The following is a 19,766-nucleotide window of genomic DNA, read 5'->3' as shown; positions in this document are numbered from 1 at the left end:
AGGATCATCAAATCGTTGTAAAAACACTAAATATTGCATTAACAGAAAATTGCTGAAACACCCTCAAAATGCAATATTCACATGAAAACTTGCATGCAAGTACATCAAATCGTTGTAAAAACACTAAATATTGCATTAACAGAAAATTGCTGCAACACCCTCAAAATGCAATATTTACATGAAACATAAACGCAATAACATCCAATCGTTGTAAAAACGCTAAATATTGCATGAACAGAAAATTGCTGAAGCACCCTCAAATTGCAATATTCACATGAAAACATGCATGCGAGTACATCAAATCGTTGTAAAAACGCTAAATATTTCATGAACAGAAAATTGCTGAAACACCCTCAAAATGCAATATTCACATGAAAACTTACATGCAAGAACATCAAATCGTTGTAAAAACACTAAATATTGCATGAACAGAAAATTGCTGTAACACCCTCAAAATGCAATATTCACATGAAAACATGCATGCAAGTGCATCAAATCGTTGTAAAAACACTAAATATTGCATTAACAGAAAATTGCTGAAACACCCTCAAAATGCAATATTCACATGAAAACTTGCATGCAAGTACATCAAATCGTTGTAAAAACACCAAATATTGCATGATGAGAAAATTGCTGAACACCCTCAAATTGCAATATTCACATGAAAACATGCATGCGAGTACATCAAATCGTTGTAAAAACACTAAATATTTCATGAACAGAAAATTGCTGAAACACCCTCAAAATGCAATATTCACATGAAAACGTGCATGCAAGTACATCAAATCGTTGTAAAAACACTAAATATTTCATGAACAGAAAATTGCTGTAACACCCTCAAATTGCAATATTTACATAAAAACATGCATGCAGGATCATCAAATCGTTGTAAAAACACTAAATATTGCATGAACAGAAAATTGCTGAAACACCCTCAAAATGCAATATTCACATGAAAACTTGCATGCAAGTACATCAAATCGTTGTAAAAACACTAAATATTGCATGAAGAGAAAATTGCTGAAACACCCTCAAATTGCAATATTCACATGAAAACTTGCATGCAAGTACATCAAATCGTTGTAAAAACACTAAATATTGCATGAATAGAAAATTGCTGAAACACCCTCAAAATGCAATATTCACATGAAAACTTGCATGCAAGTACATCAAATCGTTGTAAAAACACTAAATATTGCATTAACAGAAAATTGCTGAAACTCCCTCAAAATGCAATATTCACATGAAAACATGCATGCAAGAACATCAAATCGTGGTAAAAACACTAAATATTTCATGAACAGAAAATTGCTGAAACACCCTCAAAATGCAATATTCACATGAAAACTTACATGCAAGAACATCAAATCGTTGTAAAAACACTAAATATTGCATGAACAGAAAATTGCTGTAACACCCTCAAAATGCAATATTCACATGAAAACATGCATGCAAGTGCATCAAATCGTTGTAAAAACACTAAATATTGCATTAACAGAAAATTGCTGAAACACCCTCAAAATGCAATATTTACATGAAAACTTGCATGCAAGTACATCAAATCGTTGTAAAAACACTAAATATTGCATGAACAGAAAATTGCTGCAACACCCTCAAATTGCAATATTCACATGAAAACTTGCATGCAAGAACATCAAATCGTTGTAAAAACACCAACTATTGCATGAAGAGAAAATTGCTGCAACACCCTCAAATTGCAATATTCACATGAAAACTTGCATGCAAGTACATCAAATCGTTGTAAAAACACTAAATATTGCATTAACAGAAAATTGCTGAAACACCCTCAAATTGCAATATTCACATGAAAACTTGCATGCAAGTACATCAAATCGTTGTAAAAACACTAAATATTGCATGAACAGAAAATTGCTGAAACACCCTCAAAATGCAATATTCACATGAAAACTTGCATGCAAGTACATCAAATCGTTGTAAAAACACCAACTATTGCATGAAGAGAAAATTGCTGCAACACCCTCAAATTGCAATATTCACATGAAAACTTGCATGCAAGTACATCAAATCGTTGTAAAAACACCAAATATTGCATGAACTCAAAAATTGCTGCAACACCCTCAAATTGCAATATTTACATAAAAACTTGCATGCAAGTACATCAAATCGTTGTAAAAACACTAAATATTGCATGAACAGAAAAATGCTGCAACACCCTCAAATTGCAATATTCACATGAAAACTTGCATGCAAGTACATCAAATCGTTGTAAAAACACTAAATATTGCATGAACAGAAAATTGCTGAAGCACCCTCAAATTGCAATATTCACATGAAAACATGCATGCGAGTACATCAAATCGTTGTAAAAACACTAAATATTTCATGAACAGAAAATTGCTGAAACACCCTCAAAATGCAATATTCACATGAAAACGTGCATGCAAGTACATCAAATCGTTGTAAAAACACTAAATATTGCATGAACAGAAAATTGCTGCAACACCCTCAAATTGCAATATTTACATAAAAACATGCATGCAGGATCATCAAATCGTTGTAAAAACACTAAATATTGCATTAACAGAAAATTGCTGAAACACCCTCAAAATGCAATATTCACATGAAAACTTGCATGCAAGTACATCAAATCGTTGTAAAAACACTAAATATTGCATTAACAGAAAATTGCTGCAACACCCTCAAAATGCAATATTTACATGAAACATAAACGCAATAACATCCAATCGTTGTAAAAACGCTAAATATTGCATGAACAGAAAATTGCTGAAACACCCTCAAATTGCAATATTCACATGAAAACTTGCATGCAAGTACATCAAATCGTTGTAAAAACACTAAATATTGCATGAACAGAAAATTGCTGAAGCACCCTCAAATTGCAATATTCACATGAAAACATGCATGCGAGTACATCAAATCGTTGTAAAAACACTAAATATTGCATGAACAGAAAATTGCTGCAACACCCTCAAATTGCAATATTTACATAAAAACATGCATGCAAGTACATCAAATCGTTGTAAAAACACTAAATATTGCATTAACAGATAATTGCTGAAACACCCTCAAAATGCAATATTCACATGAAAACTTGCATGCAAGTACATCAAATCGTTGTAAAAACACTAAATATTACATTAACAGAAAATTGCTGAAACTCCCTCAAAATGCAATATTCACATGAAAACATGCATGCAAGAACATCAAATCGTGGTAAAAACACTAAATATTGCATGAACAGAAAATTGCTGAAACACCCTCAAAATGCAATATTCACATGAAAACTTGCTTGCAAGTACATCAAATCGTTGTAAAAACACTAAATATTGCATGAAAAGAAAATTGCTGAAACACCCTCAAAATGCAATATTCACATGAAAACATGCATGCCAGAACATCAAATCGTTGTAAAAACACTAAATATTGCATGAACAGAAAATTGCTGAAACACCCTCAAAATACAATATTCACATGAAAACATGCATGCAAGTACATCAAATCGTTGTAAAAACACTAAATATTGCATGAACAGAAAATTGCTGAAACACCCTCAAATTGCAATATTCACATGAAAACTTGCATGCAAGTACATCAAATCGTTGTAAAAACACTAAATATTGCATGAACAGAAAATTGCTGAAACACCCTCAAAATGCAATATTCACATGAAAACTTGCTTGCAAGTACATCAAATCGTTGTAAAAACACTAAATATTGCATGAACAGAAAATTGCTGAAACACCCTCAAAATGCAATATTCACATGAAAACATGCATGCCAGAACATCAAATCGTTGTAAAAACACTAAATATTGCATGAATAGAAAATTGCTCAAACACCCTCAATATGCAATATTCACATGAAAACATACAAGCAAGTGCTTCAAATCGTTGTAAAAACACTAAATATTGGATAAACAGAAAATTGCTCCAACACCCTCAAAATGCAATATTCACATGAAAACTTGCATGCAAGTACATCAAATCGTTGTCAAAACACCAAATATTGCATGAAGAGAAAATTGCTGAAACACCCTCAAAATGCAATATTCACATGAAAACTTGCATGCAAGTACATCAAATCGTTGTAAAAACACTAAATATTGCATTAACAGAAAATTGCTGAAACACCCTCAAAATGCAATATTCACATGAAAACTTGCATGCAAGTACATCAAATCGTTGTAAAAACACCAAATATTGCATGAACAGAAAATTGCTGCAACACCCTCAAATTGCAATATTCACATGAAAACTTGCATGCAAGTACATCAAATCGTTGTAAAAACACCAAATATTGCATGAACAGAAAATTGCTGCAACACCCTCAAATTGCAATATTGACATGAAAACTTGCATGCAAGTACATCAAATCGTTGTAAAAACACCAAATATTGCATGAACTCAAAAATTGCTGCAACACCCTCAAATTGCAATATTTACATAAAAACATGCATGCAGGATCATCAAATCGTTGTAAAAACACTAAATATTGCATGAACAGAAAATTGCTGAAACACCCTCAAAATGCAATATTCACATGAAAACTTGCATGCAAGTACATCAAATCGTTGTAAAAACACCAAATATTGCATGAAGAGAAAATTGCTGAAACACCCTCAAATTGCAATATTCACATGAAAACTTGCATGCAAGTACATCAAATCGTTGTAAAAACACTAAATATTGCATGAACAGAAAATTGCTGAAGCACCCTCAAATTGCAATATTCACATGAAAACATGCATGCGAGTACATCAAATCGTTGTAAAAACACTAAATATTTCATGAACAGAAAATTGCTGAAACACCCTCAAAATGCAATATTCACATGAAAACGTGCATGCAAGTACATCAAATCGTTGTAAAAACACCAAATATTTCATGAACTCAAAAATTGCTGTAACACCCTCAAATTGCAATATTTACATAAAAACATGCATGCAGGATCATCAAATCGTTGTAAAAACACTAAATATTGCATGAACAGAAAATTGCTGAAACACCCTCAAAATGCATGTTTGCTTGTTTCATGCATGTTTCATGCATGTTTTTTGCATGTTTCATGTCTTGCATGTTTTCATGTGAATATTGCATTTTGAGGGAGTTTCAGCAATTTTCTGTTAATGCAATATTCAGTGTTTTTACAACGATTTGATGTACTTGCATGCAAGTTTTCATGTGAATATTGCATTTTGAGGGTGTTTCAGCCATTTTCTGTTCATGCAATATTTAGTGTTTTTACAACGATTTGATGTACTTGCATGCAAGTTTTCATGTGAATATTGCATTTTGAGGGTGTTTCAGCAATTTTCTGTTAATGCAATATTTAGTGTTTTTTCAACGATTTGATGTACTTGCATGCAAGTTTTCATGTGAATATTGCATTTTGAGGGAGTTTCAGCAATTTTCTGTTCATGCAATATTTAGTGTTTTTACAACGATTTGATGTACTTGCATGCAAGTTTTCATGTGAATATTGCATTTTGAAGGTGTTTCAGCAATTTTCTGTTCATGCAATATTTAGTGTTTTTACAACGATTTGATGATCCTGCATGCATGTTTTTATGTAAATATTGCAATTTGAGGGTGTTGCAGCAATTTTCTGTTCATGCAATATTTGGTGTTTTTACAACGATTTGATGTACTTGCATGCAAGTTTTCATGTGAATATTGCAATTTGAGGGTGTTGCAGCAATTTTCTGTTCATGAAATATTTAGTGTTTTTACAACAATTTGATGTTCTTGCATGCATGTTTTCATGTGGATATTGCAATTTGAGGGTGTTGCAGCATTTTTCTGTTCATGCAATATTTAGTGTTTTTACAACGATTGGATGTTCTTGCGTTTATGTTTTCATGTAAATATTGCATTTTGAGGGTGTTTCAGCAATTTTCTGTTCATGCAATATTTGGTGTTTTTGCAACGATTTGATGTACTTGCATGCAAGTTTTCATGTGAATATTGCATTTTGAGGGTGTTTCAGCAATTTTCTGTTCATGCAATATTTAGTGTTTTTACAACGATTTGATGTACTTGCATGCATGTTTTCATGTGAATATTGCATTTTGCGGGTGCTTCAGCAATTTTCTGTTTATGCAATATTTAGTGTTTTTACAACGATTTGATGTTCTTGCATGCAAGTTTTCATGTGAATATTGCAATTTGAGGGTGTTTCAGCAATTTTCTCTTCATGCAATAGTTGGTGTTTTTACAACGATTTGATGTACTCGCATGCAAGTTTTCATGTGAATATTGCATTTTGAGGGTGCTTCAGAAATTTTCTGTTCATGCAATATTTGGTGTTTTTACAAAGATTTGATGTGCTTGCATGCAAGTTTTCATGTGAATATTGCATTTTGAGGGTGCTTCAGAAATTTTCTGTTCATGCAATATTTAGTGTTTTTACAAAGATTTGATGTACTTGCATGCAAGTTTTCATGTGAATATTGCATTTTGAGGGTGTTTCAGCTATTTTCTTTTCATGCAATATTTAGCGTTTTTACAACGATTTGATGTTCTTGCATGCATGTTTTCATGTGAATATTGCATTTTGAGGGTGTTGCAGCAATTTTCTGTTCATGAAATATTTAGTGTTTTTACAACGATTTGATGTACTTGCATGCATGTTTTCATGTAAATATTGCAATTTGAGGGTGTTGCAGCAATTTTCTGTTCATGCAATACTTAATGTTTTTACAACGATTTGATGTTCTTGCATACATGCTATCATGTGAATTTGCAATTTGAGGGTGTTTCAGCAATTTTCTGTTCATGAAATATTTAGTGTTTTTACAACGATTTGATGTACTTGCATGCATGTTTTCATGTGAATATTGCAATTTGAGGGGGTTGCAGTAATTTTCTCTTCATGCAATATTTGGTGTTTTTACAACGATTTGATGTACTTGCATGCATGTTTTCATGTGAATATTGCAATTTGAGGGTGTTTCAGCAATTTTCTTTTCATGCAATATTTAGCGTTTTTACAACGATTTGATGTTCTTGCATGCATGTTTTCATGTGGATATTGCAATTTGAGGGTGTTTCAGCAATTTTCTGTTCATGCAATACTTAATGTTTTTATAACGATTTTATGTACTTGCATACATGCTTTCATGTGAATATTGCATTTGAGGGTGTTTCAGCAATTTTCTGTTCATGCAATATTTGGTGTTTTTACATCGATTTGATGTACTTGCATGCATGTTTTCATGTAAATATTGCAATTTGAGGGTGTTGCAGCATTTTTCTGTTCATGCAATATTTAATGATTTTACAACGTGTATTGCAATTTGAGGGTGTTTCAGCAATTTTCTTTTCATGCAATATTTAGCGTTTTTACAACGATTTGATGTTCTTGCATGCATGTTTTCATGTGGACATTGCAATTTGAGGGTGTTTCAGCAATTTTCTGTTCATGCAATACTTAATGTTTTTATAACGATTTTATGTACTTGCATACAAGTTTTCATGTGAATATTGCAATTTGAGGGTGTTGCAGCAATTTTCTCTTCATGCAATATTTAGTGTTTTTACAACGATTTGATGTACTTGCATGCATGTTTTCATGTAAATATTGCAATTTGAGGGTGTTGCAGCATTTTTCTGTTCATGCAATATTTAGTGTTTTTACAACGTGCAGCGGCCCAAAACCTGCCTCCACCACCGACCTACCCCTGTTTTGGTCGCTGCCGTGATTTGCCTCGGTGCGGAAAGGCGTTGTAACAATCCGCCACGAAAGATGCAACGCGCCAACAGCGCCCGCCGCTTTATTGATGATGGTGATCGATGACGATCACCATGATAGGGTGGTAATGATTTGCTGAAGGTGCGTTCTTTCGCCCCAGCAACCGTTCATCGGCCGGTCCACCATGATAGGGTGGTAACATCGACCCGAAATCGGCCGGTCGTTCGCGCAAGAATAACAACAGTCGCAAGAGGTTGTTGGCCGCATGAACAAACCACCGAATCGATACTTTATCGATTACCCGCCCAGAACCAATGAGCGTGCACCAATGTTGCATCAGGCAAGGGTTGACGTCAACTGATCGAGTCAGCTCACCCAACGCGGCAGGAACAGGAGGTGGAGAGGAAACGCGACCCTACCTCCCGCGGTCGCTGACTTTAGGCAACGTTAGGTTAAGAAAAACATTATAAATACGAGTGATTGTGAATAAACTCGGCGGGAATTCTCTCTCTTGTGTTACAACTCAAACCACACGCTTCGTTACTCCGTGTCTGCGCGATCCAGCCGTGAACGGTGCCTCTGGCCTTCACGCGGAATCATCCGAAACTTCTCCAACGGTGATCCGGGGACCCCAGCTTCCTATACTGGGTCGCCGCGTTCAAGACGCACGGGTAAGTGGTTGTGATAACGCCATTCTGACTGGCGAAACAGTGTAAATTCAACTTTAAATCGGGGGCCAAATCTGCCGTGGCCCTCGCAAACGATTGGATGTTCTTGCATTTATGTTTTCATGTAAATATTGCATTTTGAGGGTGTTGCAGCAATTTTCTGTTCATGCAATATTTAATGTTTTTACAACGATTTGATGTTCTTGCATACATGCTATCATGTGAATTTGCAATTTGAGGGTGTTTCAGCAATTTTCTTTTCATGCAATATTTAGCGTTTTTACAACGATTTGATGATCCTGCATGCATGTTTTCATGTAAATATTGCATTTTGAGGGTGTTTCAGCAATTTTCTGTTCATGCAATATTTGGTGTTTTTACAACGATTTGATGTACTTGCATGCAAGTTTTCATGTGAATATTGCAATTTGAGAGTGTTGCAGCAATTTTCTGTTCATGCAAAATTTAATGTTTGTACCAAAGTGTGTATCAAAGTGTATGAATTAAACAGGTGAAGTCATTCCGAACATCGCTCCCGAAAATTTGACAAATAAATGTAAGAAACTGACAGGTCCTGAATACCTTTGTTTGCAATCGGCGTTGCTGTTTTCGCTTTAAGGAGTAAAAAATCCGTTTCAATTGATTGATGATTTGGGCGCTGCCGGCGGATGATGCTCGCTGGAAACGGTGTCCCACGGATCCCCGGCCAACAGCCCCTTTTATCCTCGTATGTAACCGATCACTTGCTCGTTTGTTGAAGACAAAGAGTATGAATCATTTAAACGAGCAAAAGCGATACTGTACTTGATAAAACCATTGAACATTTCCGGATTTCTTTCGTATGACCAAACGCTTTCTATCGATTTGGTAAACATATATTTGACAGCCACTGAACTATATCAAAAAACCAATATGGCGGTGTACAAAGTGCTAAACAGGCGAAGTGTTTAATTAATACAGTTTGATGTATAGTGCGCAGGCGCTTATCATCCGAGAAACAACACTGCTATGAAACAAAACGGCTGTGACAAACTGTTGAGATAATATATCGCGCCGAGAAAATACAATTACAATCAGAACGCGCCCTACCTACATACTAAGATGTTGAAAGAATTAACAAAATTTTCGCTTCAGCATCGAACGTTGTATTGTTATGTGGTATTAAGCATATGGATATTCTTATTGATAGCAGGTAAGTGTGCTCTAATAGATGAAAAATTTGATTATTTAATTAAAATGTTGTTACTACTGCAGGGATGTACAAGTACATTGGATCAATAGAAAGGAATAATAACAGTTTGCTAACGATTCATGGATTCGGGTATCAAAAAACTAAAGATTATTTCATGGATGACGAGGAGTATATGAGTTCCTTGATACCTAAGAGGCTGATTAACCAAAGCGAGTGTACACACCCAAAGATGTTGATAGCTGGTGATGAAGGAGGTTCTCTAGAAGGTTGGACTTTGCAAGGAGTACTACTACTTGTACGGCACGGTGACCGTGGCCCTATGGCTCATGTACGAGGTATCAGTGGAGTTGATTGTGGATACGAGAATGATCCAGCTCTTAATAGGTACGTAAACTTCGTTCAGAACTCTACCACAAGCAGTACTACCAGTGGCCACTGGATGAAAACAGGTCCATTTCATGGATTCCCTCTCCTGCCGGCTGCCACCAAGCTTTGCATGTTAGCACAGCTAACGCATAAAGGAATAGCACAAATGCTTCGTGTCGGAGACATCGTCAGACAGAAATATGCCAGACTCTTAGGATTATACAAACGGTACACTTCCAATGGATTAATGAAAAATACATCACTAAACGGCACGGATAACAACACTAAGCAGCCGGTTGTAGGAACTTTATATAATTTTGATGATGTAGTTGTGTATTCGACACGCTATCGCCGTACTTTTCAATCTGGAATGGCGCTTTTATTCGCAGCTCTGCCGCACGAAAAGTGGCTAGGATTGCATATACAGGAGAGCCACAGCTTATCATACTGCTTTTCAGATTGTGCCTGTCCACAAGCAGAAAAACTGAAAAAAAATCTAGCTAGTGAAATGAGTTGGCACCTCGCTCAACATCCGGCTATTAGAGCAATCACTCAATGGATTGGTGCAACGATACTACAAAATCCACAAGCTGCTCCAGGACAAATTAATCCACTAGATGTTCGAGATGCTCTTTTATCACATATTTGTCACGCAGCCCCTCTCCCATGCCGTAAAGCTCGTGAAACAAAAAATAGACAAAGTAGTTCAACAGCAGATCCATTAGGATTAGATCTTATTAATATTGATCAAGAAGAAGTTAATGCTGTTGGGACAGCACCGTTCAAACACTTCAATATAGAGCAAACCGATAACCCAATTGAGCAGCAATCGTCAGAAGTTGAAGGGTGCGTGGAAAAAGCTCACGTTACTGCTTTAATGGCCTACGTCCATTGGGCTGGTGCGAAAGAGTTGTACAGCCAAACGATGCGACAACAAGGATTGCTTCGTTCATATGGTTTGCTTAGAAATATCGTATCTTACATGCTCAAAATGATATCGGGAGATCTAGTCAAGCTAGTACTATATTCGGCCCACGATAAAACTATTGAGTATTTGATAGTGTCATTGGGAGTGCACCTGGAGCACCCGTTTGTTCCATATGCATCACGAATGGTGTTTGAAGTTTATAAAAGTGAAAAGGATATACAATATTATTTTCGACTGGTGTATAACGGGCGAGATATTACAAATCTAATCAATTTTTGCGCTAATGGTAAAAGTCTAAGTGTTCCTAGGGGTAATCGTGGTGGTCGTGGGCACCTATGTCCAATCGAAAACATAATTCGCTTCATACACGACGACTATTTTCATTCTCTCAATGCGACAAATTATAAAGATGCGTGCATGATTAAGCAAGAAATGTAATACTTTGTTAGTATTTCTCAGTAACATAACATATCGATCAAATAAACATAATAATCTACCGATTTAATATCTGACTAGGTGGGGTTTTAAGTGATAGTTTTTTCAGGAGAATAAAATCACCACATGCGGGAAAAACCGGTGTCATGAAAAGTCGGTGTCGATGATGTTGCCTTTTTTCCGTATGACTAATAATAACGTAAAGCCGCCGGCAAAGCGTATGCATCACTTGCTGCAAATTATATGCCGTGTCTCACGAGACCAGCTGGGGCAGATATTTATTTTTTTGCCCCTCCGTACGGTAAAGCAGCACACCATTCCACACGATGCTCTGATGGGTGGCGAACGTTACCGCTAGCCCGTGGCACCGATCGTTTTACCCATGCGGGCCTGGGTTCGCCACTCCTGTGGTTCCTGGATGCCCATCAGACCCATGCGCCTTCCTCATCTGCTCCTCTGTTCTCTGCCTTGACTGACAGCGGGTGCCGGAAATTGAAAGTCCAAGCTCCGGAATTGTCTCCCTGTGTACAAATTGCCCAGAATCTGCTGGTTTTTTTCTGTGTCTAGCGCAAAGTGTATTTTTTTTGCACAAAAGTGTATTTTTGTATTTTAGGTGCTTATTCTGTAACTTGCGATTACGATGGCCTCTAGGCGATGATTCATTTGGTTCATTTTGTGTTCATTTTGGTGTTCACGATCGCCTGCATGTCGAGTGCATTTTTGTGGTCGACAGCTGGCGTTCTGTTTACATCGAGCATCGAGCATCTGAAAAACAGTTATAGCGTCCTGATTGTGCATCAATAATTTCTTTCTGCTAATCGTATACTATTATCACAAAGGTTAAGTTGTTTTTATACCGAAAAAAACAAGTTAATAAGTTAATAAGGTGCTTATTCTGTAACTTTCGATTACGATGGCCTCAGGCGTTCGATGATTCATGCGAATTTCGAAACGTTTCGAAAACAATAAACAATTCAAAATGACAGTTTGAAGTAAAAAAACTGTTAATTAACTTGTTTTTTTCGGTTTAAAAACGACTTAACCTTTGTAATAATAGTATACGATTAGCAGAAAGAAATTATTGATGCACAATCAGGACGCTATAACTGTTTTTCAGATGCTCGATGCTCGATGTAAACAGAACGCCAGCTGTCGACCACAAAAATGCACTCGACATGCAGGCGATCGTGAACACCAAATGAACACAAAATGAACCAAATGAATCGAACGCCTGAGGCCATCGTAATCGAAAGTTACAGAATAAGCACCTAAGCACCTGTAACTTGCGATAACGATGGCCTCAGGCGTTCAATGATTCATGCGAATTTCGAAACGTTTCGAAAACAATAAACAATTCAAAATGACAGTTTGAAGTAAAAAAACTGTTAATTAACTTGTTTTTTTCGGTTTAAAAACGACTTAACCTTTGTAATAATAGTATACGATTAGCAGAAAGAAATTATTGATGCACAATCAGGACGCTATAACTGTTTTTCAGATGCTCGATGCTCGATGTAAACAGAACGCCAGCTGTCGACCACAAAAATGCACTCGACATGCAGGCGATCGTGAACACCAAATGAACACAAAATGAACCAAATGAATCGAACGCCTGAGGCCATCGTAATCGAAAGTTACAGAATAAGCACCACAGAATAAGCACTTTAGACCGTTTCTACACACAGCCAAAGTTTGGCGGCTGAAGTCAAAAAAAGAGAACTTCATTTTTCCAACATTTTGGAAAAAATAATGGCAGATGAAGACAAGGGTCATATTGACACCTCTGATTTCGGTGATCTTCGAGTGACGTACGTTTATACCCCTGAGTCCGGTGTTGTTTTCATCTGAGCAGTATTGCGTAGCGTTTTTTGGAGCAACATCAAATAAGTTTTGTTTCGTTAATTATGAATATTTTGCGCTAAAAATTACTTTGATTTCAACATATTCAACAACGCACAGATTGCAAGGTTTTGTTTACATCTACGGTACGGCCTACTCTGGAGTACAGCATTATGTGTCTGCCGATCAGCTTAAAGCATATTATTTTTTTTAAAAAAGCTGTTTGCAGGTGTGTTTAAAGTTATTTCGCGATGATTCACTGTAGTTTTTCTGAAGTTCTTCTATTCGTGCACCTGCAATTACACTATGCTATTACATCAATTACATGTGTTTTTGACCACAAAAAATATGAATCGACGAAATAAGTTGATTTCTGAACATCTTCTTTAATATTTTAAGATGTTTTTACTGTATATTAGCGATTGTAGAACATTGAATCCATCATAACGCTACGCTTCATGTTGGTGCTGTGTTTACGCTTGCTTTTACGCTCGGATTTACGCTCCGCGGGCCTATAATCTTTTTGACATAAGTATAATCTTTTTGGCATTACACTCTGAGTTTATACGAGAGTTTACGCTTCATGTATCCCCGGCTTTAGAGTAGAGTTTATACGAGAGTTTCCGCTTCATGTATCCCCGGCTATGCACTTTGCTCGGAGCGTATCTGTTTAATTGACACATCTTGTTTACCTAAAATAATTTAACATAAAGTGAATTGTAAATAGAAATTACAGCGAGTCGGAAGTGATTTGGCTTTTTACTCTACAATTCATTCAGCATGGAAAATAAGTTGCGCTATGTAGGAAGCACATCGTTACACGAGAAATTGTCGATAAAGATGTAAGTTCTGTAAGATCGTGCGGGATACCGCAATAGATTTATACAGTGTTCAACTCTTTCAATTGATAGTGGAACACTTGAAGGAGAGAATGTGGGATATTCGTACGAGAATCTTATCGCCCATCCGCTTCTCAAATTTTCCGGGATGCACACTGAAAAAGTTCCGGCGCTTAAGGTGAAAATACAAATTTTCGACAATAATGTACCTGTTGGGTTAGCCGTATGTACATCACACAAGCAATTCACCACCCGTTGGAGGTAAGATAAGCCATAAAGCTGTGTCTGCTAACCGTGTTAACCTACATATTTTGATTTTGTGATGTTGGAAGCTGGAACGAATGGGTATCTCTGCCACTCCGATTTGCTGATATTTCTCGTACGGCTATGCTCAGTTTCACAATTTTTGACTGCGCAGGAGGTCGTGAACAGGCGACTGTCGTCGGAAGAACCTCAATTTCGTTTTTTAGTTCCAATGGCTTATTTCGTCAAGTATGTACCTCCATATGATTTAATCATACTTCTACTTAAGGGTTTTTTTCGTGGGCGGAAGGGGTTATATGATCTTAAGGTATGGCCACAGATGAAATCCACCGAATTTAGAACGTCGATACCAAGTCATTCCTTCATCGCCGGAGTCAGTCAAATGCAACGCCTCTCAAGATTAGCGAAGGAACATCGAAACGGTGAAATGAACAAAGTAAGTATTTTAGGACATAGTGATGCTTAACTATTCTGCTGTCTTTTTTTGTTGTGTCTATTTTTCTAGGTAGATTGGCTGGACAGGCTTACCTTCCGTGAGCTGGAGGTGATAAATGAAATGGAGAAAAGAAATTCCCAATTTCTCTATCTCATGGTTGAGTTTCCCCAACTTTTCATAGATGAAAAACAGGTAGTGGATTTTAAGTTAAGTACTGCAGTCTGCATCTTACCATATACAAGGACATTTTATTTTCTCTTCAGTACTCTATAATGCATCTTGAGATGAACGTGCAATCAGTCGTTGCGTATGTACCTAAGCCGAAGATAGTAGTAGTACCCGATTATGAAATTTATCAGGTATTATCATCTGTTTCATCATATGCCGTGTCTGTTCTTGTTATGCGTCCACTCCAGCAGATTATCTTGTATTATGGAAATCACACATTTGCTTGAAGTTATATGTCTCTGCAGACCAGACGTGTTAAGAATAGGGGAGGGGGTGGGAAGGGGGGGGGGTTTGTAAATTTGTACTTTAATGGTTATAATTTGAGAAGTTTTTCGCACCCCGTTCTCTAATCCTTATGTCGTGGTTTTACGCTAATTTCTATAATTTTTATCATCATTTATGTGATATTGTTATTCTGGATAGGAAAACTTAGTAGAACGTAAGCATCATCGTTTATCGCGTTCAGCAAGAGCCGGAACATCGGACAGGGACGTAAAACCCAATGCAATGTAAGTTTGAAACGATATACAGAGTGCGCCACCAGGCGGTACCCTAATTTAAAGTTGAATAACTCTGCCCATTTTTAACCAATTTTAGAAAATAATTCCGTTTTATTTAGGTTATTCTATGCCATTTATTGTGCAAGTACTCAAAATATGTATTCAATCAAATGACCACCCTCATTCGGCAAACATAAAGCGGCCCTTTTTCGGGCATTTTTCAATATATTTGACATCATTTTGAGAGCTATTTTGGCAATTTAGCTCTAATTTTTGATTGAATTTGTTTCATAGCCTTCAATTTGTTTGCAAAAACCTTATTTTGCAAACAGACCCACAGAAAAAATACAGCGCTGTCATATGCGGCAAAGGAGGAAACTACCGTTTATTCATCATCCATTGCACGATCGCAGTTTCCACTATTGATTGATTATTTTCAATGTAAAATGTGACAATTTCAGTCCGCTTTTTTAACGTGAAGCGATCCATTACTAAAATGGCACAGACTGCCATGGAAGTTTCAGAAACTGGCCTATTTGTCCAAATCGGCTGAAAAATGACAGAGTTATTTAACTTTAAAATAGGGTACCGCCTGATGGCGCACCCTGTACTATTTTTAGCTTTCTTATCTCAATTTATGTATCGTCGTTCGTTACAGTGCCCGAGACACTCTTAATTCAATAGTTTATCGCTATTCACCAACAAACCCATTAAACAGCGAAGAGCAAGATATTATTTGGAAGTATAGATTCTATCTTAGCAGTCATAAAAAAGCCTTGACGAAGTTCCTAAAATGCGTCAATTGGGAAACGGCAACGGAAGTGCGCCAAGCTTTAACATTGCTCGAATGCTGGGCGCCAATGGATGTAGAAGATGCGCTTGAATTATTAAATTCCACTTTTCGTCATCCCTCCGTCAGATGGTAAGTATCACCAAATAATCTGATGTAAAAGGTTAGTATCTAGCGCTCTAAGTATTTAATCTCTTTTTAAGGTATGCTATTACCAGGCTGAACGAGGCTTCGGATGAATATTTATTGCTATATTTACTTCAACTCGTGCAAGCCTTAAAATATGAAGCTGTGGATGATGCAAATGTAAGAATATTGTCAAAACAATGTTTCTTTAGCTTAATCATTTTCTGCGATAAATTTGGCAAATACACTCACATCTCCATCTAACGGAGCTCACGGTTTGTTTAGTTTGACTTGTATTTTTCACTTTTTCCCTTTTTTGGATACCACCCATTTCCAATATTATTAGGTATATCAGTATTAACCATCGATAAAACCATCCAATGGGCCTTAAAACATGTGTTTGGGATATACAAACTTAAATGCATCTTTAAAATTGAGAGGAAAAAGGGTTACTTGATTATTTTGGAGTAAAAACTTTATAACACCATACAATAAAATACATGAGAGTAGATAAACATGTTTTGGCTTGCTTTCCGTACCTTGCTCTACTGTTTTTGTAATATCTTTGTTTCTAGGAGGTATTTATCAAAAATGTGAAAAGCATAGTAAAAAAGAATGAAAAAAACAAAACTATTGATATGTAATACGCATTTTTAGGTTGAGGGTTTCCATAAAAAATCAGTCAAAATGTAAATTGTTTGCAAGAGTGGATAAACTTTTTTTTTCGCTTACTGCATAACTTAGTTCTTTCGAATCTATTAAACGATAGTGCCATTTTCTTGGGAATGGTTCATATCCATGTATATTATGTTGCTTTATGATACCAACAAATACCGTTACATTTAACCAGTAAAAATGATTTTTCGGTCACTCAGTAATTCGCCTTGAGTGTTGGGGGCCCATTCTTTATTTTACCGTTTTTGAGGACGTTTGTGGGACATGTTTTGTTGACAATCCCACTTTGCATCATATATTAACCGAAAGCATAAGTGTCGAAGACAATTTTGTTCGCTTCGCTAATAAACCAATACAATGCAAAAATAGGCTCAACACGATGGTTGCCGAATATTTAGTGGATTCACAAATCTTTATTAATTACATCAGTAAAAAAAATTAAAATTTTGCTGTAGTGGCTGAAAGGGAACCAGAAAATTCGCATATCATTTGAACGAGTATAAACCAATATAAAATCATCGCAAACAAAGAGCAAATCAATGTTTTAGAAAATTTCAGATACCTTCCGCTTTTACGTTCTAGTGATAGATAAATGCATCACAGTAATCGATAAATGCATGCTTTTTTTCACAGCAGCCTATTCATGAAGAAAGCGTTTCTGGGCTAAAACCGATTTTTCAAACATTCGAAACATCAAGTGACACTAATTCCTACGAAGAACAATCGATAGAAAATCAAGGTATTTTTAAATAGTATCGTTTTCTATGATTTGATCATAATGAACATATTTTTTACGTTAATATCAACATAGGAATACAAAAGAGTAAGAGAAATATCAGTAATTTGGCCGCATTTCTTATAAAACGTGCCTGCAAGAATTCAATTCTTGCTAATTATCTTTACTGGTATCTAACGATTGAATGTGAGGACGAAAAAAGCAGCAAAAAGGATGTAACAATTCAAGAGATGTACCTTAGCGTGCTACGAGATTTTTTATCAATTTTGTATAATGGTAGTATATTTTTCCTAAACTCCAGAGACTATCGTTTAATTACAATGACCTATATTTTTTATCTACAGGTACGCCTGACATGAAAATAATGCATAACCAATTAAAAGAACAGCAACATTTCGTTGATCGACTTGTTACACTTGTTAAGATTGTGGCTAAGGAATCCGGCAATCGAAAACGAAAGACAGAAAAATTTCAACAGTTTCTTATCGAGTCAAGTTCGTCGAGTTCGGCGAAAATGAACTTCAACCAATTCGGCCCGATAATTTTACCGCTTGATCCAAATATTCAAATCGTTGGAATAGTACCTGAAAAGGTGTCTTTGTTCAAGAGTGCGCTTATGCCTTCAAAGTATGATATTATTGCATTTAATTTTGCATTTATTTCGATTATACCTTTTGTATTTCCATTTTAGGATTACATTTCGTACTACTACTGGCAAAGAGTATGATGCTATTTTTAAGCATGGCGACGATTTACGGCAGGATCAACTTATACTGCAAATGATTACGTTAATGGATAAATTACTGCAGAAAGAAAACCTCGACCTTAAACTAACCCCTTATCGAGTGCTTGCAACAAGTTCAAGGCATGGTTTTATGCAATATATCGACTCAGTCACTGTTGCGGATGTTCTTAACAGCGAAGGTAGCATTCATAATTACTTTCGTAAATTCAATCCTTACGAAACAGGTCCTTTCGGAATCATGCCTGAAATTATGGATACTTACATTAAAAGTTGTGCTGGCTATTGCGTTATAACGTACCTTCTCGGTAAGATTGGTTGCAAACAAAATGAAAGATTTAAGCAAATAAAAATTGATTTCTCATGTATTTGTTACAGGAATAGGCGATAGGCACCTGGACAACCTACTGCTAACGACATCAGGAAAATTGTTCCACATTGATTTTGGATACATCCTCGGTCGTGACCCGAAACCAATGCCTCCCCCAATGAAACTGAGCAAGGAAATGGTGGATGCAATGGGAGGAATCAGCTCAGAATATTATCACGCTTTTCGCAAACTTTGCTACACAGCATTTTTGCACTTACGTCGACACGCGAACGTAATGCTTAATCTTTTTGGTTTAATGGTTGACGCATCCGTTCCCGACATTGCGCTAGAGCCAGATAAATCTGTAAAGAAGGTAGAGGACAATCTAAGGCTCGATCTCAGTGACGAAGAAGCAGTGCAGCATTTACAAAATCTCCTCGATATTTCGATCACAGCTGTTATGCCCGCACTTGTTGAGCAAATACACAAATTAGCGCAATATTGGCGCAAATAATAAAACAATATTGAGATTCTCGGCAAAAATAAATATTGGGTGTACGTGTATCTTTCAGATAATCACTTCGACCAAGCCATTTGCGATACAATACGAGTAAATCTGACGAAAAAAACCTTATGCCACTGATTCGATTAATTGTAGAAAATTATCTGATTTGATAATCCATATACAGTGGTCGGCATAAGTAAAAGCCCACCTCTATGGTCCACCACATTTCGCCTGTAAATTCGTAATTTTCGGTCGCAAAGGTCTTGTGATTTTTTTGCTAGAAGCTCTAACTTTATACTTTCCAAATCACTTGCTTTGAGCTTGATAGGTTTGATAGTCTCTTTTAGAAAATTCTTTAAGTGCGAGATTATGATTGTGACAAAAGCAAAAGCCCAATAAATATTATTAGGACTCCGACAGAGCCTTGTGGTTACTGTATCTTTAATAGGGCTTTTATTTACGTCTGTTGAATGTGGGCTAAAGGGCTTTTATTTA

General features: G+C 36.3%; 1 protein-coding gene across 3 annotated transcripts; it reads left to right on the top strand.

Moving 5' to 3' along the window:
• Window positions 1-9,361: 9,361 nt before the first annotated feature.
• On the top strand, window positions 9,362-19,694 carry LOC126570700 (phosphatidylinositol 3-kinase catalytic subunit type 3-like). 3 transcript variants are annotated; one of them, XM_050228649.1, is made up of 16 exons: window positions 9,362-9,552; window positions 9,615-9,936; window positions 13,900-13,962; window positions 14,032-14,220; window positions 14,292-14,451; window positions 14,513-14,659; window positions 14,729-14,851; window positions 14,902-15,018; window positions 15,311-15,396; window positions 16,046-16,309; window positions 16,381-16,483; window positions 17,615-17,717; window positions 17,790-17,990; window positions 18,059-18,341; window positions 18,406-18,764; window positions 18,835-19,694. In XM_050228649.1, exons 1-16 carry the CDS (start codon window positions 9,462-9,464, stop codon window positions 19,278-19,280), a joined length of 3,057 nt encoding a protein of 1,018 aa, XP_050084606.1. In that variant the 5' UTR covers window positions 9,362-9,461; the 3' UTR covers window positions 19,281-19,694. The 3 variants fall into 3 exon arrangements, with proteins under 3 accessions (XP_050084606.1, XP_050084605.1, XP_050084607.1); XM_050228648.1 differs by having other exon boundaries at window positions 17,612-17,717; XM_050228650.1 differs by having other exon boundaries at window positions 14,923-15,018; window positions 18,835-19,693.
• The last annotated feature ends 72 nt before the right edge of the window (window positions 19,695-19,766 follow it).

The sequence above is a fragment of the Anopheles aquasalis genome, chromosome 2 (genome assembly GCF_943734665.1).
Source record: "Anopheles aquasalis chromosome 2, idAnoAquaMG_Q_19, whole genome shotgun sequence".
Taxonomy (NCBI): domain Eukaryota; kingdom Metazoa; phylum Arthropoda; class Insecta; order Diptera; family Culicidae; genus Anopheles; species Anopheles aquasalis.
This window is presented reverse-complemented; position numbering and strand designations above follow the sequence as displayed.